Source organism: Eleutherodactylus coqui, chromosome 12 (assembly GCF_035609145.1).
Source record: "Eleutherodactylus coqui strain aEleCoq1 chromosome 12, aEleCoq1.hap1, whole genome shotgun sequence".
Classification (NCBI taxonomy): Eukaryota; Metazoa; Chordata; class Amphibia; order Anura; family Eleutherodactylidae; genus Eleutherodactylus; species Eleutherodactylus coqui.
The window spans coordinates 87896480-87917845 of NC_089848.1; the positions used below are offsets into that span (position 1 = coordinate 87896480).

General features: G+C 46.4%; 1 protein-coding gene across 1 annotated transcript; it reads right to left on the reverse strand.

Annotated features, from left to right (window-relative positions):
• Window positions 1-6708: 6708 nt before the first annotated feature.
• On the reverse strand, window positions 6709-18994 carry ASB4 (ankyrin repeat and SOCS box containing 4). Its single transcript, XM_066584980.1, has 5 exons — window positions 18771-18994; window positions 16203-16502; window positions 13844-14334; window positions 11342-11455; window positions 6709-8054 (listed from the first exon to the last, which is right to left on the reverse strand). The coding sequence occupies exons 1-5, from the start codon at window positions 18958-18960 to the stop codon at window positions 7866-7868; spliced, it is 1284 nt and encodes a 427-aa protein (XP_066441077.1). The 5' UTR covers window positions 18961-18994; the 3' UTR covers window positions 6709-7865.
• Between the last annotated feature and the right edge of the window lie 2372 nt (window positions 18995-21366).

Genomic DNA, 21366 nt, shown 5'->3' on the forward strand with positions numbered 1-21366 from the left:
GCCTCTTCCATTGCAAACAGCGGAGAGGGGCAGGAGCTCAGCACACTTGCTTCCACCCCGTCCTGCCTCCTCCCCTTGCAGAGAGCCGGGGAGGGAAGGGCTGTCTCCCCCTGCCCGATGGCGTACACGCTGCCTCGTGCAGCACACAGTAGTGTATATCGGCCGGTCATTTTCACGGCCGGATGATATACGCTCATGTGAATAAGCCCATAACTATACGTTTTTTTCTTCTGTGTCATCCGTGGAGCTTGTATTTTCCCACATTTTTTGTTGTAGCGCTTTTAAAAAATTATACATATTTTTTGGGGGTGTTTATTTTATTCACAGGTTTATAAAGTTTGTAGCATTCTTAGATCCTATAGAAAAGCTTGTTTTCTCTCCCCTGCTATATAGCCCCGGGGAGTTTCTTCCACATCATTATACGCCAGGTGTCAGGGATGAGTCACGCTGGTATACGGGTGTGGGGAGGCGTTGGGATGCAGCAGTGAGTGGCGATATAGTGATCAGCGTATATAATCACGATCATCTTGTAACACTTTCACCACCCACCTCCTCCATAATCACACAGCCGCATCAACACTTCTGTTTTGCGTTAGAAAAACACATGTCAACCCCACCGGAGTTTATTTACTAAGACTAATGCAGAGAAAAGTATAGCCGGTGACCGTAGGAACCAATGAGATTGCTTCTTTGTATATTGTAATCTGATTGCTTGCCGTATCTATGTTCGTGGTTTGAATGGGTACGGGTGGGTGATCCCCCAACAAGTGGCTTGGGAGCCACATATGACTTGTGACCCCTTGCTGCTTGGCTTGAGTTATGAAGCTCCTGAGACAATGTATATGGCATATGTACTAGAAATTGACATTATTGAAGACGCATGCCAACTACCAAAAAGTACCAATGTAGATGGAGTAATACTAGTGTCAGATTTCGCACTTGTATTTTTAACGGCAAATGTTACAATTTGTTATTTTCCCACCTTTAGGCCAGTTCTTCACACACCAAAGATCCTGCTATAGCCCAACCTTTGGCTTCATTTACCTTAGGATGGGATGTAGCAGGGCCATAGTGTGATCATAGTGTGACTGTGCACCATGTAGCTGCAGCCAAAGATAATCTTTCCTCAATTTTCGCTTTAAACACAGATCCTGACCACCACTCAGATAAACATGTCTCACGGTACAACAGGTTGGGGACCTCTGGTCTAGGGCGTTAAAACTCTCTATACATGAGACGTGCTGGCAATCCTGACTACCTAAGAGGGCACCATCACAGCAGTGCTGTTCAACATTTTTATGAAAGATCTAGATGAGGGAATTGAGGGGAAACTGATCCAATTTGCCGACGACACAAAGCTAGTAGGCATAGCTAACACTAGGGAGATTCAGAAGATTCAAAATCTAGAAAAGCATGAACAGTGAGCGGCAGAATTTAACAAGAAGAAATGTAAAGTCCTACATTCGGGCAGGAAAAATTAAAAAAGCACATACAGAATGGGAGGAATTGGGCTAAGCAGCAGCACAAGTGAAAAAGACTTGGGTATACTAATAGATCATAGACTGAACGTGAGTCAACAATGTGATGCAGCAGCCAAAAAGGAAAACACAATTCTGGGATGTATTAAGAGAAGCATAGAGTCTAGATCACGTGAGGTAATTATCCCCCTCTACTCTTCCTTAGTCAGACCTCATCTGAAATATTGTGTTTTGGGCACCCCACTTTAAAAAGGACATAGACAAACTGGAGCAAGTTCAGAGAAGAGTTACCAACATGGTGAACGGTCTGCAAATCATGTCCTATGAATAAAGGTTAAAGGATCTGGGAATGTTTAGCTTGCAAAAAAGAAGGCTGAGAGGAGACTTAATAGCTGTCTACAAATATCTGAAGGGCTGTCACCGTGCAGAGGGATCAGCCCTATTCTCATTTGTACAAGGAAAGACTAGAAACAATGGGATGAAACTGAAAGGGAGGAGACACAAAGTAGATATTAGAAAAAACTTTCTGACAGTGAGAGTGATCAATGAGTGGAACAGGTTACCACGGGAGGTGGTGTGTTCTCTATCAATTGAAGTGTTTAAACAAAGGCTGGACAGATATTTGTCTGGGATGATTCAGTGAATCCTGCACTGAGCAGGGGGTGGACGCGGTGAATCTGGAGGTTAGTTACAACTCTACCATTCTAGGATTCTGCAGTATTTCCGCAGAGTCAAAATCCGCAACATTTCAGAAGACACAGTGTTCACCTCCGAAGTTTTCAGCTGTCAGTGCTTCTTTCATCAGGCAACCAGCGGCGCTGCACTTAGTACAGGCCCCTGGGTGACATATGAAGGAAGCGCCGACAGCTGAAGACTTCGAAGGTGAATGCTGAGTCTTCAGAAATGTTGTGGATTTTGACTCTGTATTGAAAGCTAAAATGCTGCAGAATTTGCAGTGGAATTTCCCGCATCATGTAAACATACCTTAATGTGCATTCACATGACATAGGTTTGCTGTGGATTTTGGTGCAGATCTGCAGCACGTTTTACCTCTTCAATTTGATTTCCACTGAAAGGGTGAAACTTGCTATAGATCTGCACCAAACACCGTATTACCCATGCAAACAAAATCACTGCTAGTAGAACCAATGCATTGCTAGGAAAACTTTCAGGCAAGAGAATTTTAAGCATATTAACCCTTTGCAATCCAATTTTGGATTCAGGGTTTCCTAGAGGGCTTTCTCTTTCTGCCATTATACAATAGTGCCATCTGCTGGCTAGAGCTGGTACTGCGGTATATGACATGCTGGAGAGGCCCCCCCGACAACAGAGCAGCCAGTAATCCACAGTAAGAATACCCTGTCGGACGTCTTCCGACATCGGAGCTGTACAGGCTTCAATCAGAATGTCTTTAGACGTCAGACAGTGGATTGGAAAGGGTTAAAATAACAAATAAAAAAACAGGACATGGGTGACTGAAATCCCGCAACTGAAATTTCCAGCTGCGTGAAAAGATCAGGACCTGACCTATCTTTTATGTGCAAGGTGCAGAAGCTTCCATAGACTCCTTTGGGAGACAATGTGAGGCTGCCGGCAAAGGGATATTAATTCCCCAGCAGCGCGGTGATGGGTTTTCCTGCAGGAAAAAAAGAAGGAAATCCCCTGCTGCTGGGAATTTCCTTATTCTCCTCTGCAGGGGAACCTCTCTCTCCCCACTATGGGGTGATTCCCCTGCACCAGGGAGAAAGAGGGGGAGTGGCTACAGAGCTTCCTTGAGAGAGGGGGAGAGAGCGGGCGGCTCGGGGAAGCCTTCAGGGAAGCCCTATAGCCACTCCCTCTCTTTCTTCCCCCTACAGGAAGCTTTTTACCATGCTAACTGTGGGACAACGCTGCCTTTGATTTTAATGGCGCCTTGCAGACCAGCTCTCAAATGCTGCAATTTTCAAGCTCTGTCTGCTCTATTTTCACACATTTTCACGCTTTTTTACACACCTCATCACCCATCAGAGTGTTGGGTGTTTAACGCTGTCAAGCATTGTAACATGCGTTAGAAAATGCAACGTGAAATTGCGGTAAACTACCGCTATTTTGCGCACTGTTTTCTGAACGCATGTGTGAGAGCGGCCTTAGGCTTCATTCACACGGGTGTTTAATCGCAGCGATTTTGCCACAATAAAACATTGGCTGAAAATCGCAACTATCTGAAGCATTGAATTTGAATGCATGTGTTCAGATGCGCCATTTCTGGGGGAGTAAAATCGGCCGGCCGGAAAAAATAACGCATACAGTGTGCATTTTGGTTGGCCGCTTTTATGCTGACCGGAAAAGATAGGTTTGGACCTATCTTTGGCCGAAATACGCCGACCAGTCCCATAAACTCCTATGGGAGCTACCGGAAAAGGGAGGCGGAAGGGAGTTTAGCAGCGGCTCTGATAAACTTGCTCCCCCTTCCCTCCCCCTCTCCACCCCTAGCCAAGGGGAGGGCAGGAGTTTAACACGCTAGCCCCCACCCCATGCCGGCAGCCGGCAAGGGGAGGAGATGGGGTGGGATTTTAGCAGAGCTGAACCCTCTCCCCCCACCTGACGGTATTCCAGGCTGCAGTGTATATGTGTCGCAGCCCCAGCCGTCTGAATTTGTGACAAAACGAGAGATGCAGCCACAACTCGTCTCGTTCATGCGACTTTCGGTCGCAATGCAACCGCGTAGCGTGCAGATGAAAATCGACGTTTTCAAAACCTCATCCAGTTTGTCGCTTCTGTAAATGCCACTGAATTTCGTGTGGAGGGTCTGCATGGAAATTTTAGGATGAATCGAGTCTGTCTTGACTCTCCTTGAAGGCTCGGTCAGACGAGCGTGTGTTTTGCGCGCACGCTATAGGAAGAACCAATGGCTTCCTATAGACGCGTTCATATGCAAGGAATTTGAAGCGCAAAACCTAAAAAATATAGGACACAGGTGCGCGTTTTGCGGGAATTTCCATTGACTCCAATGGGAGCAGGAGTTAATGGAAACTCCTGCACTCCCTATAGGTTCCCCGCTGTTTACAGCAGGGCATTTGTGCCCTGTACCAGGTACCTGGCAGAATGTTGCTGCTTGGCCTTTACCAGCATTGTTCCTTCCTCCAGATGACACTTCAAGCAATTATAACACTAAAGGAACACCGCAAAAAAAAGGTCTATGGCCAAAATTGGGTGGAAGTGTTGCATCTAAATCTGTGCAGCAGCAAAGTAAGATAAGATCGCCCTCTGGTGGTGAAAGTGAAGAACGGACATTCAGATTTGTGGACGTTTAATTGGACAGATCACCTTGTTGAAAGTCTTCCAAACATCTTAAACATCATTGTTAATAAATCCACTGACCATATATACCCCCCAATAGGGTGTACTTACCCCCCAATAACTGCCTTAACCGAGCGTGCTTGCTCATCTCTAATCCTAATGAGTTCCAGATGTGCTTCTTTCCTGCAGAATTACATAGTGTATTCCGCATCTCCTTGCATCTCAAGGACACAGGAAGCCCTCAGTAGTAATACTATTTAAAATGCAGTAATAGTATTTTAAACACCCCATACCCCACTAGTCATCTATACCTCCCCTGATACTATACATCAGAAACAGCATATGACAACTTTATAAGATGGCAGCCTAGATGCAGCTCTAGTATACCTCTTTAGAAAGCAAGCACAATATAATAAGCAGATACCAGCTTGACACAGTGATAGTGATTACAGTGCAGTTACCTCCAGTGATCACAGGTGATATCTTCCCTGATTACGATCCACTTGTGTTTTGATTCTCTCTGGGCCCAGACTGCCATGTAGTTTTCTTCCACCCACAACCTATACTTGCACACATACTCACTATCATGCTGCTACATCTGCCTCTCTCAGTGCCTCCTACACAGTAATAGTGCCCCCGTTTGTGCCCCAAAAAGTGTCTCCACGTAATAATTTTCTTCCTGTTTTGTCCATCACAAAATCATCATACTTTTTTTAATTCAATAATTTTTATTGAGCTTTGACATTTTTTTCCAAACATGAAGTTATATTTCTAAGCCCCTCAAGCGATAATCGTTGTGTTCTTTAACAGCGCATGGTGATAGCTTAAATGTTGACCGATCCCCTTTGCTTTCCAAGTGGAGGATGCAGAAGACAAGCGGTGTGTCCCCTTTTGTCTTCTGCATCCAGCTGTTCCCCGCTCACAGCTCCCGGCTGTTATACAGCTGGACCTCTCTGTTCCTCATACCCCGCCCGTCTTCCGGGAGCTGGATACAGCTGAAACAATAGTATCAGCTGTATCCCGCTGTGAATTCCTGAGAACTGATCGCTGATCTTTTAGCGTGCTGAAAGATCAGCGACGGCTTAACGAAAACTGCACAATGTCAGTGCAGTGAGACACAACGATTATCACTCATAAGACGGCTTTGAGCGATTTTTGAGCGAAGATCGTTGTGTCTAAAAGGGCTTTAACACTTTATACATCAACATATTAGATGATGATTATTTCAGTTGATACATAATGTCCTTGGATGTAAAGAGTCCTTTTCCCTGGAATCTTGTAATATGATCTCCTCTTTCAGAGAACCCAGGGAATCGGCCTGTAACGTTCTATCAAGTACATAAGTATAGCCTACAACTAGAGATGAGCGAGCACCCAAATGCTCGAGTCCGCGTTATTCGAGGCGAGCTTTTCGTAACATTCGAGAGCTCTACTTGAGTAACGAACCCCATTGACTACAATGGGAGACTCGAGCATTTTTGTATGTGGGACGCTGGGTGCAGCGTTTTTCTCTCTCTCTCCCTCTCACATCTCTCTCTCACATCTCTCTCACATCTCTCTCTCTCTCACATCTCTCTCTCTCCTTCTCTCACATCTCCCTCTCTCACATCTCCCTCTCTCACATCTCCCTCTCTCACATCTCTCTCTCTCTCTCTCTCACATCTCTCTCTCTCTCTCACATCTCTCTCTCACATCTCTCTCACATCTCTCTCTCTCTCACATCTCTCTCTCTCCCTCTCTCACATCTCCCTCTCTCACATCTCCCTCTCTCACATCTCCCTCTCTCACATCTCCCTCTCTCACATCTCCCTCTCTCACATCTTCCTCTCTCACATCTCTCTCTCTCTCACATCTCTCTCTCACATCTCTCTCTCTCACATCTCCCTCTCTCACATCTCCCTCTCTCTCCCTCTCTCTCTCTCTCTCTCTCTTATATAAATTGTTCTCTTCTTTCTACTTTGGACAGGAGAGGACAATTACAGATATTACACTGGGACAAGCACAAACAGAAGAAATCACACCAAGAGGAGCACGGACAGAAGAAGACCATTGAAGATAACATCTCATTGCAGTGGAAGTAGGGAACCAATTGATTACCCAGGTGAATGGAGGAGATCACCGGGTAAGAGAGCACAAACCCAAATGATTATGGGGAAAACTATGAGCCTACAGAGGAGAAACCTGGTGATACAAGTCATACAATAGGCAGAACTAGTGTTATTCCACCTCTACACACATAAGGCATGCATTAACTCTAGTCTTGTGATGTTGAGATATCTGGGCACCCTGCTGGCAGCTTTCTCATGGTGATGCCCTGTGGGTGATGGATTTAAAGTGTTTGCACTGATAAAATCATACAGGAGGTCATAAACAGCAGAATATACACTTTATTACAGCATTAATATATCATATATTACTATATACATATTGACAATAAGTACATCAATAATTGCACCCAGGTTCTGCTGTGTCATTATGTGGTCTATAGGGGCCTGACCATGAATACTACTCTACAATGAGATTCCACTAACCCGGCAACCCAACGAACATCCTGGTCATCCAACTAACTGGTCACGCAATAAAACCTGATATGGTTGTATGTCACGTGCGGCTTGGCATATTAATGCCAGTTTTGTCAACTCTCAGGAATAGGTGCAATATATATCTATATGCTGAGCAGGGGGCTGTATATGGGCCCTTTACTTTCGATCTGTCTGATACAAGCAGCATGCTAAGCATAGACCACCAATAATGCTGAGCTATTGAGGGGGGTCATTAGTGTAGTGACTTATGTGGCACTGATATTTCTCTGCAGCCCCCTGCTTGTAGGGCTCCTATGTCTGCTTTACTCTATGTGTGCGTATTATCATACATGCTGTGTATACACGTTACCTTCCAGTAGTTCAGAAGTTCTGATACTCCAGCACCGCGGTGGTACTGGACATCTAGATGATCAGATTTATACTGTATATATTCAGACACCATCTACTGTGCCACCTAGTACTGGCAATCTACTTGAGCAGGCGCTGGCAGCCAGTAACTGTTTCAGTATGAAGCTACAATTCCCAGAATGCAGTGCAACAGGCGCCACTTTGACATTACATGGAGTTAATAAAATCGTCCCTGTGGCTCCAGCAGGAGATAATTCTTCAGGGTGGCTGGCAGCGGCAGGTGGGGGATGAAGCGGTGACACTTCTTCCGTAAGACAGCCCGGATGGCACACCTGGCCAGGTGCAAGAGTGACCTCGGGGAGTTACTGCAAACCTCAAATAGGGAGTCATAGAATGTCCGGTATCTCTGGAGAACACAAAAGTCAGGGAGGTACTGAGCATAGAACGTAATGCAGGATATATGATGATGCCCACTGTAGTTGGCACCAGATATACAGATGGCATCACATTGTTACAAAACTCTGGGTGTTACAATTAATTTCCTGAAGCAAGCACAAAATACCTGCAGGGTGCAGAAACAATGACTGCGCCGTTTTATGTTCTGGGCAATTGCATAAATAATAATTCCATTGTGCAATCCTTTATCTCTGGAAATTACAAATTCCATACACTTTACCCGCAGCTACAGAAGCAGAACACAGGCTGTCTGGCCGGGATCACATGGCCCCATGTTAATGCCTGTCTTCCGCATGTAGATTCCTTGCAGTCAGTGAATGGAAACATTCCTGTGTCCCTTCACAAGCTATGAACCTGTTCAGACCTAATACTTCTTACAGCTCAGGATTTGCTACAGTTGTATCCAGTCCAGAATCTCCTCTGAGCTGAAAGCATCAGCAGCAGCAGAAATCTCTCCCTTTGGTCCGATAGTTTGCTACAATGTAACAGTGCAGGAAATGTATCAGACTGGAGTGTAAACATGTTATGTCACAGAGAACTGTCTGGACTGCATACAAGGGCAACAAACTCTTAGCTATGAGAAGTGTGAGGCCACGACGCTCGAAATCGTGGCATTTTAGGGCTCCTGCTCATTGTCGGATATTTGCTGCAGAATCCGCGGTCTGCGTCTACACCACGAATCCGCAGTAAATACCGCCCGTTATCTCCTATGGAGATCCGCCGCTTCCTCCATACGAGCGGAAATCAATAGTGATTTACATTCACAGAGGAAAAATCGCAGCATGCTCCATTTTCATGCGGGACCCGCACGGACGGCTCTCATTAAATTTCGATTCCGGAATAACTGCGGATTCTGCGTCATCGCGGGTAAATCTGAACTGATCAGCAGTACAGAAAAAGAAAAAAAACCCAGGTACGCAGGGGTCATAGATGCTGTTGGATTCCGGACCTGCCTTGTGCATGAGGCCTTACCGTGGTTTCGGGCTGCGTTTTTGTACACATGCCACAGCGCGCAAAAATAGAACAGAACAGCACTCAAAAATCGCGGCGTTAGAAACATATTCAAGCACTGGTTTGCGGGTCCTCATTGACATCAATGGCTGAGTTGTACCGCGGCGCTCAGGACGCCATGGTAATCGGGATAAAAAGCTGTGAGTGTGAGAGCGGCCTTAGGCTGATTTCACATTTGCGGAGGCGGTTTCGTTTTCCTGTTCAGGGAGCAGGAAATGGGAATCCATCTGGCCGAATAGATCTGTCTTATGACGGAACCGAATAGCGCCCAAGGGACCCCATTGACTAGAATGGGGTGCATTTGGTTTCTGCCCAGCATTTTAGCAGATGCAAGGCACTGCATGCAGCACTTTTTCTTCCAGTATTTTGTGCCACATCTGGGACGGGACCTCTGAACGGAGGTCCAGAGAAGCTGTGCAGGCAGCCTTAGAGCTCATGTCCACGGGCGGTTTTTCACCATATATTAGACATGCATTGCACGTACACATGATACGCAGTGAATGGAGGCAATGAATATCAATGGACTTTTATTCTTCCATACACACTACGGCAGGAGCAGCGGCCCATTGAAAGCAATGGGCACAGAGCTTCATTCACACATGTTTTGGCATGTCCATGGACGCACAAATGCACGCTCATGGGGCCGCTGCTCCTGCCGGCGGCCCCATTAGAAGCGATGGGCTGTCGGCTACCTCTGTAGTCATTTTCGGGGAAGGGCTGTTGAAAGGGCTGTGTCTGATTGGCTGAGTGCTGTGACCAATCACAGGCAGTGCTCAGCTGTCATTCAATGAATGGCTGAGCGATGCCTGTGATTGACTGAGCACTCAGCCAATCAGACACAGGCCTTTCAGCAGGTGGGAATTTTAAATTTCCACCTGCTGAAAGTGTTTCAGAGCAGTGCAGAGGGCCCAAGCGGCTAGACGCTCCGAGCCCAGACAGCAGTGGAGAGGTGAGTGTATATATATATTTTTTACACCACTTAGGGATGATTTTTAGGGAAAAGCTTATATTTAAAGCCCTTCCCCAAAAATCACTGCAGGGGCTGCCAGTAGCCCATTGGTTTCAATGGGGCCGCCGGCAGCAGTGGAGAGAACAGTGCGATCCTCCACCACAGCTGTGACAGCTGTGGCAGGGGATTCTTGGCTCCCCGCGGGGAGTCCCCCTGTCACTGAACACTGTGATAGTGCTATCACAGTGTTCAGTGACAAGGGGACTCCCCGCTGGGAATATTGATGCACAGCATGAACCTATGGTGCACGCATGTCCTATCTTTTGCAGGTGCGCTCGTTTGCATGCCTGTAAAACACGGACATCATAGGAAACCAATGGTTCTAATAGACGCTCCTATGTCTGCTCTACTCTGTGTATGTATTATCATACATGCTGTATATACACATGTTAACGTCCAGTAGTTCAGATTGTATGCACATAAACACACTTGTCTGAATGAGCCCTTTCTCAGTAAAGAAGCCCCAGTGTTGTAAAATCCAGTGTCACCATTGATTATCTGCAGTGGATTTTCTGAAGAATCCAAGGCAAGTCTGACACATGGAAACAGCCGAAGAATGAATTATAGAGCGATCAGAGTTGTTGTTTTTTCCATGCAACTTCCTATGTAAAGAGTGCCAGTAGAGTGCCCACCCATACACAGTATTGTCTCAGTTGCTCTCTTTTAAATTGGACAGTATGCCCCCTCCATAAATGGTAGCAGCAGAATACTCTTTTCATTGCACAGTGCCATTCAAACAATTACCACTAGAGGGAGCACAATGCCTATAGATCTATCAGTAGTAGCTTCATTAATCCATATATAAAGACTGCCCCCTACTGGAATTTTATCATGTAAATCAGGCTGTGTGAAAAAAAATCAAGGGATTTGGATTTGCAGCTCTTTAAAAACCGAATGAGGCTCTAACCCCTATAAACGTAAGTTAATCATCAAAGTGTCGGGAACCTACTTTTAATTTTAAACAACCAAACAATATGTACGATTTAAAGGTGTATTCCCATCTGAAATATTAATGGTACATCCTCAGGGGTTTGCATGTTCTCCATAGGATATTGTGGCTATGCCATAAATGTTTGGAATACCCCTTATAGCTCAATGTAAAAAATCCCCAAATATCCCCTGAAATCAATGGGATGCAAGTTGAAAAAGTTGGACAGTCACCCTCATCAGTCATTCCCATCCCATTCAGATGTAGTGTTTATTCTCGCTCCCATTACCTCCAGGTCGTCTTCCGGAATGGCTTTATCCCATCTGTATGTTGCCTTTATGTGTTCATAGGCGTTGATCATGACTTCAATAGCTCTGGGATAGGAGTGACATTCTTGTAAGACCTGAAGATTTGTCAGTGGGTCAGTGTACCGAAATATACAAAACACTATGCAATAGTCACCGATCTGTGTGACCTGAAGACCCTACGATCGGCCCAGGCCATAACATGATGAATTGTGCAACCCAACCACATCCTCGGGGTTCGTGAGTATTCAGAGTATTTTACAAATAACATATTCACATACGTGTGCCTAATATTAAAGGGGTTGTCTGTCTTTACACTATTGATCATCTATCCTCAGAAGTGGCAAGGGTTTGTCATTTGGGACACTGCCCAATCAGCTGCTCTCCCGGAGGCAGGAAGCAGACAGCTCCATATATATTGCAGTGGCCAGTTTGTGAACAGCGCCTGCATTACCAACCCGGGCTGCTGCAGTATGCAGGTGGCTATCTGCTTCATGCTCTGTATGTACTACACTGACAGCCGCTAGGAGAACTGTCGATTTGCCAGGGGCCTAAGTGGCAGACCCCTGCCAGTGAACCATAGATGGCCTATCCTGAGAATAGAGATGGACGGTCCCTTTTACCCCTTAACAACACAGACATAAGTTTACGTCCTGGCTGGGAGGCACTTAATGCAACAGGACTAAAACTAATGTCCTGTGCATGGCACCGGCTTAGAAAAGAGCCCCCACCAATAGCGGGGATCGATCAAAACATTGCAATGCTGCAATCAATGTGCATCGCAGCATATAAAGGGTTCACAGTGGAAGTGCACTCCTTCTATGATTTAATCCCGGGGGACCAAAGGGTTGCCATGGCCTTTGATCGCTATTAGGAGCGATACAGCATTTCAGAAGTACTGCAGTGTATTATCACAGCAATCAGAATGGTAAGGAAGAAAAGCTCGCACTTCAGGGATCCGGGATTATGATTAATCTGACCCCATGGTCCAATGGTTACAATTAACCAAATTTTATCAATGTCTTATACTACACGTTTCGGCGTTTGCAAACTCCTTTATCAAAAAGGAAAAATCTCCTCCTACTAATGACATCACAGCAATCACTCCGGCGTCTGATTAGGACTACTGATCTATATATATGCAAGAATCTGTATTTATGCTTGAAAAAGGCGTTTGCAAACACCGAAATGCGTAGTATGAGACCTTAATAAAATGTGGTTACTTGTAATCATTGTACCATCAGGTCAGATTAATCATAGTCCCGTATCCCTGAAGCGCGGGGCTTTTCTTCATAAGACTGGGGTCACACGAGGCGTATTCCCAGTGGAAAAAAGCAAGATTTCCGCTGGGAAAGTGCTGCTTCAAAACCCGCGGCACTTAGCCGTGTGTTTTGGAGCGGCTTGGCCGCATACTTTTCCATTGCGGTTGGCTCTCCCATAGAAAAGAGAGCAGCCACAACGGAAAAAAAAAATTGGCATGCTGTGCCACCTCCTATTGCAAACAGGAGGAGAGGAGGAGCGAGGCAGAGAGCCAGAAGGGGGGAGACAGCTCAGATGGTAGTGTATATCTGCCGGACGTGAAAACGGCGGCCAATATACGCTCCTATGAATAAGCCCTTATGGCCAAAATAGGCCGTGTCCTTAAGGGGTTAAGAATCATTTCATATATATATATATATATATATAATATTTAGGGCACTTTGTATAAACCACACCCACATATTCAAGCCATGCCTCTATAAGGACGTCCCTGGGAGCCTTCATTGGAAGAATGCGCCCTTAAAAACAATTCCAGCAGTATGTCCGTGATAAACAATGGCAGCAGAATGCCCCCTGATAACTCAGTGCCCGCTGAATACCCCCTGATAACTCAGTGCCCGCTGAATACCCCCTGATAACACAGTGCCCGCTGAATACTGCTGATAACTCAGTGCCCGCTGAATACCCCTGATAACACAGTGCCCACTGAATAACGCACTGCTTGCAGAATTCAAATGATGAACATTGCCAGGTGAGGGGCTCCTCTCAAGCAGTGTCAGCAGTTTGCCCCCTGATAAGCAGTGCCCGTTGGATGGATGCCACTGCATATGGTACAATGCTCCAATAAGCAAAACAAGCTGTAGTGTGCCAAGCCAGCCATGCAGTGCCAGGGCTCTTCTGATAAATTAAGTGCAGAGCATAAAGCTTATTAACTGCATAATGAAAAGATGCATCTTCAATCAATTCTTAATGGTTTGCAATAATTTTGCTTGCTGTCAGTGAATGGAAACCTACTTGCAGTTATCAGCACATATAACAAGCCATGTGTCCATCACACAACCAGGACAGGTATTCCTCTACTAGAAGTTAACAATGAGAGTTCCCATTCACTGACAACAAGCAGAGCTCTTGAATACTGCTAGGAATTGATGAACAAGGTATATTAGAAAGTTACACGCTAAGATGAGTGTAGATTACTCTGGTTGATCAGAATACAGATAATTCACCTTATGGAACTGTGGGGGGTATATCCTCGCCGCTCCATGATTGAGTAGTAGCTGGAAGCAGATGTCCGGTTGACCAGCGGCGCGCACAGATGTGACTTTTAGGACATATTGCTGGGGGGCGCAGCCATTAGCATCCATTAGGGTGGCTTGAGCACCGTCCTCTAACAGCATTTGCATCACAATATGGTCGCAATTCCAAGCTGCCTTATGGAGGGGTGACTTGCGGTCAATATCTCGCCAGTTGCCGCTGGCATTGTAGTCCAGCAACATCCTGCAGATGAGGTGATGTTTGGTGCTGTATACCTGGTCCTTAATATTTAATGCCCAGTAGACAGCGGTGGCAAGAGGTGTTTCCCAGGTTGAGTTTATGCTGTCCACCATCGCCCCGTGGTTCACATAGAAATCTACAAGTTCTGGAATTCCTGCCCGGGCAACTGTGTGCAGAGGGGTCTCCTCGGTGTCATTCTTACTCTGCAGGTTGACATCTGCACCTAAAAACAGCAACTTAAAATGAAGTAGGCAGCGGAGGGTACCAAAGTCAGAAATGTGTGTCATGTGAGTCTTTCATTCCCTCCTGTCATGTGGTTCTATTGGAGAAATGCATGAGATTGTGCAGCTGCATCCCCCTCCTCCCCTTCCTCACCGTCTTACTGCTCTACACCAGACACATTTTATTAATGACTGAGAAAGTTGCTGTGCTGCTACAAATGGGGGGAAAAGGTGAAGGGACCGTGCTCTTACTATTACAGGGGGACGTGCATCATCATACCGCTGCTGTTACTTGGGGGAAGAACCTGCTACTACTACTGGGGAGAAGAAATGGCGGCCCAGTTGCTACTAGTACTGTAGGTGGAAAGGGGGGATCCTGCTGTCAGTCTGTAGCTGTCACTGTTATGAAGGGAATCACATGCAAGTTTTGCATTTACATCCCGGCCATGTTTATGCAGCAAAAGGCCACCTGTCCACGCACGGATGGCTATTTGCTGCGGAATCCGCAGCGAGCATCTGCACCACGGATCTGCAGCAAATGCGACCCATAGAATGCTATTGGAAATCCATTCTTCCTGCACACTTGAGGAAACCAATTGCGGTTTCCGCAAGCGGAGGAAAGATGGCGGCATGCTCCATTTTTCCACAGATTCTATACAGACTGCTTCCATTGAAGTCAATGGAAGCCGTCCCATCCGCAGCCCTTCCACAAGATCGCATATTCTACGTCATGGCTAGGCGATGACGGGGGAAAAGCAGAAGTTCAAAGAAAAAATCTGTACTGCGCTCGCCGTGCGGACCATCCGCAGTACAGATGGAAACGAAAGTAAGCAGGTAAGCGTGAACTCCCCTGCTGCCAGTGCCGGATTACCCTGCGGGATTCTGCATGCTGCATCCTACTCTGCCGTGTGCAGGAGCCCTAAATCTCTCTCTTATCGTGGCAGATTGTTACAATGTATCCGTGCAGTTAACATACAATTGTAGCAAACCCACTGTACAAGTTTTGGATAGAAACAAGAAGACCTCATTGAATGGCAGCAAGCAGAGATCTAACAATTGTTGATCCGGGTCTTGGAGTCCGGTATTAACTTTGAAATGTTGATCCAGGGAGTATTCTGACTGCCATTATGGAGTCGGCAAGGAATGTTTCCCCCAAATGGGCTAAATTGGCTTCTGCCTCATTGGGGTTTTTTTTGCCTTCCTCTGGATCAACAAGGGGGGATGGAAACAGGCTGAGCTAGATTGTCTCCCTGCAGCCTAACATACATGATACTATGTGTGTAAACCATGAACAAGTAATTTGCAAAGTAATGTAAAGAGTTGAAGTATTCCTTTTATACAATGGTTATTTTTCTTATATATATATATTTGCAAATTGCAAAGTTGAAAAGTTGAAGAGCGGCACGTGAGAAGCAGAAATCCGCGTCTCTGTAAGTCCTGTGGGACCGCTGCTAGGACTGAAGTAGAGTAAGCATACTCAGAGTAGCCTCCTTCTGCTACGATAGGGACAGATCATCCAGGAAGTCATCCACCGTTGTCTGCAGGAGATTCAGGTACCGATCACCGTTGAGTCCCTGGAATGAACACAGGTCCAATGAGGCGATCGCGCCTAATCCCCCCCCCCCCCCCCCGACATTGTCTTCTGATTGGTCGTGCTCTTACTGCTAATTTGTATTGCACCTGCACTAAATCGCTGCTTCACCGTTCACTAACATGTTCCCTCAATGATGGAGTGCACTACTGAACGGCTCCATGCATGTACCATAGCAGAAGGAAGTGACTTTAAGAATGCTTTCCTTACTTCAGTCACAGCAGCGGTCCCACGGAATCACACGTTTTAAATACATCCTGTATGAAAGTGATGCCTTACCATTCCAGATGAGCTCCTTGGCACATCTCACAGACCGCTTGGTTTTACAGTAATGTAATGGTGTGTGCCCACTGACAGAGAAAGAATTGAGCTTGGCACCATGGGCGATCAGGATCTTGACGCAATCCAGGTTGCCCAAATCACAGGCGACATGTAACGGGGTCTTTCCATTGGGACGGCTGTTAACGGAAGCGTTATGCTCCAGAAGCACCAGCAGGCTTTCCAGATGTCCTCGCAGAACCGTAATGTGCAGTCCTGTCGCCCACGAGGCAGCCAGTTTAAAACTAGGCAACCAGTAACCTGAAGGAGACATAAGAATCTTAGTGTCTGTCATTAGGGGGTTGTCCAGGGTTAGAAAAAAAGGATTTGCTGTCTTTAAGGACACTACCACCTGTGTCCATAGCCATGTTATTGTAGTACATGATAGTAATTCTACCAGCAGAATAGTGAGTGCAGCTCTGGAGTATAATACAGGATGTAACTCAGGATCAGTACAGGATAAGTAATGTATGTGCACAGTGACTCCACCAGCAGAATAGTGAGTGCAGCTCTGGAGTATAATACAGGATGTAACTCAGGATCATTACAGGATAAGTAATGTAATGTATGTACACAGTGACTCCACCAGCAGAATAGTGAGTGCAGCTCTGGAGTATAATAGCAGATGTAACTCAGGATCAGTACAGGATAAGTAATGTAATGTATGTACACAGTGACTCCACCAGCAGAATAGTGAGTGCAGCTCTGGAGTATAATACAGGATGTAACTCAGGATCAGTACAGGATAAGTAATGTAATGTGTGTACACAGTGACTCCACCAGCAGAATAGTGAGTGCGGCTCTGGAGTATAATACAGGATGTAACTCAGGATCAGTACAGGATAAGTAATGTAATGTGTGTACACAGTGACTCCACCAGCAGAATAGTGAGTGCAGCTCTGGAGTATAATACAGGATGTAACTCAGGATCAGTACAGGATAAGTAATGTATATACACAGTGACTCCCCCAGCAGAATAGTGAGTGCAGCTCTGGATTATAATACAGGATGTAACTCAGGATCAGTACAGGATAAGTAATGTGTGTACACAGTGACTCCACCAGCATTATTTTTGCAAAAATAAACCGCAGAAACTGCATTTTATTGTTTGCTAGCTGATTACCCGGTGTTGCCCGTCTATTTTATTTTTAGACACAAAAATAATTTTAAAATGTGTGTGTGTATATATAATATATATATGTGTACTGATTTAATATGTTAGAATATGAGGAGGAAGAGGTCATCTGTGTAATATATTAGTATATGAGGAGGAGGTCGTCTGTGTAATATATTGGTATTTGAGGAGGAGGAGGTCTGTGTAAGATAATATTATCTGAGGAGCAGGAGGTCTGTGTAATGCTGGCATAATTAAAAAACAAAAATTTACCGACTTCCCCTGTAATTTTTGTTTCCAATAGCAACCAATCACAGCTCAGCTTTCACTTGTTATATTGCTGAGGTAAAATGAAAGCTGCACTGTGATTGGTTGCTATGGGCAACATAGATTTTCTTTTAGATAGCTTTCATAAGAGGGGGTTCTGGGCTCATTTTTGTGTGGTACATAGTGGCTCAGTGCTGGTGGGAAACTGTGTGGTAGTTGGAGCAGAGGAGGAGGTTGTCAGTGTAAGATATTATCTGACGAGCTTGAGGTCTGTGTAATATATTAGTGCATGATGAGGAGGAGGTCGTCAGTGTTAGATAAGACTGTGAAATAAAAACATCTGCTCCAGTGCAATTCCAGAATCTTCCCTTCCAGGGGTAGTGGGGCTGTGTTATCCCCCCGAATTTGTCCCCATTAGATGAGTTATATGTGTTCCAAGTTTGGTTAAAATTGCTCCAGGCGTTCATGAGTTATGGTGGCACATACATACATACATACATACATACAAACATACATACATACTATTTTATATACATAGATTCCCATGCTGCAGATTAATTGCAGAAATTTCTGCCTAATAAATCCATTCTGTATATATGAGGGAGGTTGTTTCTGCAGCAGGTGCATGTAGGGTATTTCTGCAAACCCATTCAATTAAAAAAATATATGTTGCTTGTAAATATACAAAAGTATATAAGTATGACAGAACTTCATTTATAGGGCGTAAAAATATATTGTATTACTGCATGCTTACTTGTCTGTGTTGAATACATTCCACTTGGCTTTACTAGTTGTATCAGGTGATGCAACTCCAGGCAGTGATCCAGAAGGAAAGGGAATAGGAATGACATGTGTTGTGTAATACAGCATACACAAGCCTATTCATCCTAAATACAATAACAGGAGCCCTGGTGCCTGCAAGGGGCCACAAAAGACGACACCAGTATTCTAAAAGACATACCATACTATAGGTAGGGGCCCTGATACGGTTATTGCACTGAGGCCAAAAAGTTCAAGTAACGTCTCAGTACTGTGTATCCCTCAACCATAAAGCCCATAGACCCATGTGCCATTATAAAGACTCGGCACCTGTAGCTTTGCCATCCAAGTTACTCACAGTGAACTTTTTGTACTTTGCTAATTCATACCTGCTTTATAGGAAGCCAGGACCAAACCTTCATCCTCCACCTCAAACACGGTGTCCACATCTATCTTCCCCTCATTCAGTATATTTTCCACCGTTATATAGTCATTGGCTTGGAGAGCCTGGAGAAGCGTCTCTTTCAGCATCTCGTTTGACAGGGCACGGGTACATCTCCGTCCGGCATCTGTGGCCATGTTTGCTATCACTGGGGTGAGTGTCAGTAAACATGTCCCCTATCTATGAGAAGCTGAAGACACATACATGGCCCAGGGTGAGTAACTCTATCACCGGCCATGGCTGCCCTGACTATTTATACTCTGTTGCTTGCAAACTTTGGAGGAACTAATTTTAGATAACCCTGAGCTATGGCCGGTCATTCTACAGGATCCACGATAGTTTTCCCAGGTGTCAACGAGGCCGGGATACAGACATGAAGACTGTACTGGACAGAAGGGCATCAAAAAGCCCCTTCGGCCCCAAAGCAGAATCTGTAGAAGTGCCCTCACCTTCTGCAGTGTCCCGTAGGGTGGCCCGCACACATGGCATATGCTGAGGAGCTGGGAGGGCAAGACGCTGGCTTGTCATGGCGGCACTTACCATGCTCCCTCCCGGAGGGATGCACACAGCCAAGGCCAGGGCAGCGCTGGGCCTCTTCCGGACACCCCTGGCATGGGGATGCCCAATAAACATTAGAACAGGTGAAGGGGTTGTCACAGGTGACGCCACCATTCCGGCACCCACCAGCATGAACATCGTCGGGAAAATAAATGAGCCACAGACAGGAATATAGTGCCTCAGGTCCCTGGGAATGGTCACGGCCTGGAATAACTTTCCTTGAACAAAACACTCCAATGATACAAGGCAAAAATAAACAGGATTCCAGGCAGAAGTAAGGATATATATATATATACAGACAGATGAGTACCTCCACACAGCGATCCCAGTCTTCAGGATTCCTGTATGTGTGACAATTGTAGATGCGTACCTCCTTCCAGCGGTCCCAGACTTCAGGACGCTTGGGCGTGAACAATTCAAAGGCGACAAGTACCTTTGCACTGGGTCTTGTGTAAGAAAGACTTTGGACAGGCTCACGCTCTCTCTCTCTGGGGCTCATTCACTAGTCATACAGATCCTTGCGCTTGGGAAATATCTCCTCCTCTTCCATTTTCAATACATGAGGCCTGAAAGTGCCTCCATCTGCCTCTGTGTTTTCTCTAGCAGCTTCAAAAGATGGACTCAGATGGAAGACCTTTTCCTGCTCTCAAGCACTCACATTTATACCTTCACTCATACCATGTGACAGGATACAATTGTTACATTTACAGACAGATCATGCTTTGCAGACATTAAAGGGGTGGTCTCGCGAAACCAAGTGGGGGTATACACTTCCGTATGGCCATATTAATGCACTTTGTAATATACATCGTGCATTAAATATGAGCCATACAGAAGTTATTCCACTTACCTGCTCCGTTGCTAGCGTCCTCGTCTCCATGGTTCCGTCTAAATTCGCTGGCAGCTTGCTTTTTTAGACGCGCTTGCGCAGTCCGGTCTTCTCCTTTCAGCACGAGCCGCTTCAGTGTGCTCCCCGCTACAGCTCTTCTGCGCATGCGCAGATGAGCTGTCACTGCTCGGGAGCGCGCTGGAGCGGCCATTCTGTACCTTCCTCTGTTAGAGGAAGGTGCAGAGCCGCCCAGCTGTCCGGAGAAGCCGCCCAGCTGTCCTGCCGTCCAGGTAAGTGATGGGCCGGGGGGGGCTGTCGTCGCTGTCGCTGCGATGGGGGGGGGCTGCCGCTGCGATGGGGGGGCTGTCGCTAGGCCGGGGGGGGCTGTCGCTGCGATGGGGGGGCTGTCGCTAGGCCGGGGGGGGGGCTGTCGCTAGGCCGGGGGAACTAGCGCTGGGCCAGGGGGGTAAGTGATGGGTCGGGGGTGATGTTCACTGACAGGTGAAGGCCCCGGAGCCCAGCGCTGGGCTCCGGGGCCTTCACCTGGGCTCCGGAACCTAGCGCTGGGCTCCGGAACCTAGCGCTGGGCTCCGGGGCCTTCACCTGGGCTGAGGGTCTAGCGCTGGGGAGCCGGGAGCGTAGCGCTGGGGAGCCGGGGGCTAGCGCCGGTTACCTGCTGCCTGGCGGTGGGTGACTGGTCGGCGGCTGCGGGGCGTCTGGTCGGCGGCTGCAGGGCGTCCGGTTGCCATGGAGACACAGCTGGCAGCGTCTCGGGAGCGCGCACGTCGGGCTGCAGCGAGCGACGGGGAAAGAGCCGGCGGCCATCTTGGGGAAACTTTTATAAGTTGCTGAAACGCTGGAACGGTAAGTACAAACCAGCTAGGAAAGTCATTTACAGGGGTAATTAGTAATGTATGTTTAATTAGGGGGACTGGGCAAAAAAACAAAAACACTGCTTCCTCGAGACATCTCCTTTAATCTCTCATTTGCTGCAGCTGTGCAATACACATAACAGAATGACAAGGCAGTTTTGCACAGAGCATTAACACAAGACATGACAACACAAGACATGATCAACCGCCGGCAAACAGGATTGTCACACCTAACCTGAAGCTCCTGCTAGCTTATCTTCGTAACCGGAGCTATGTCTTGCTGT

Coding starts and splice junctions, on each gene's coding strand:
- ASB4 (XM_066584980.1), bottom strand. CDS start 18,960: ATGGCCACAGATGCCGGACGGAGATGTACCCGTGCCCTGTCAAACGAG. Junction 11,456..13,843: donor ACCCCCCACAGTTCCATAAG/GTGAATTATCTG, acceptor ACAAATCTTCAG/GTCTTACAAGAATGTCACTC. Junction 8,055..11,341: donor TTCCGGAAGACGACCTGGAG/GTAATGGGAGCG, acceptor TGTGTTCTCCAG/AGATACCGGACATTCTATGA.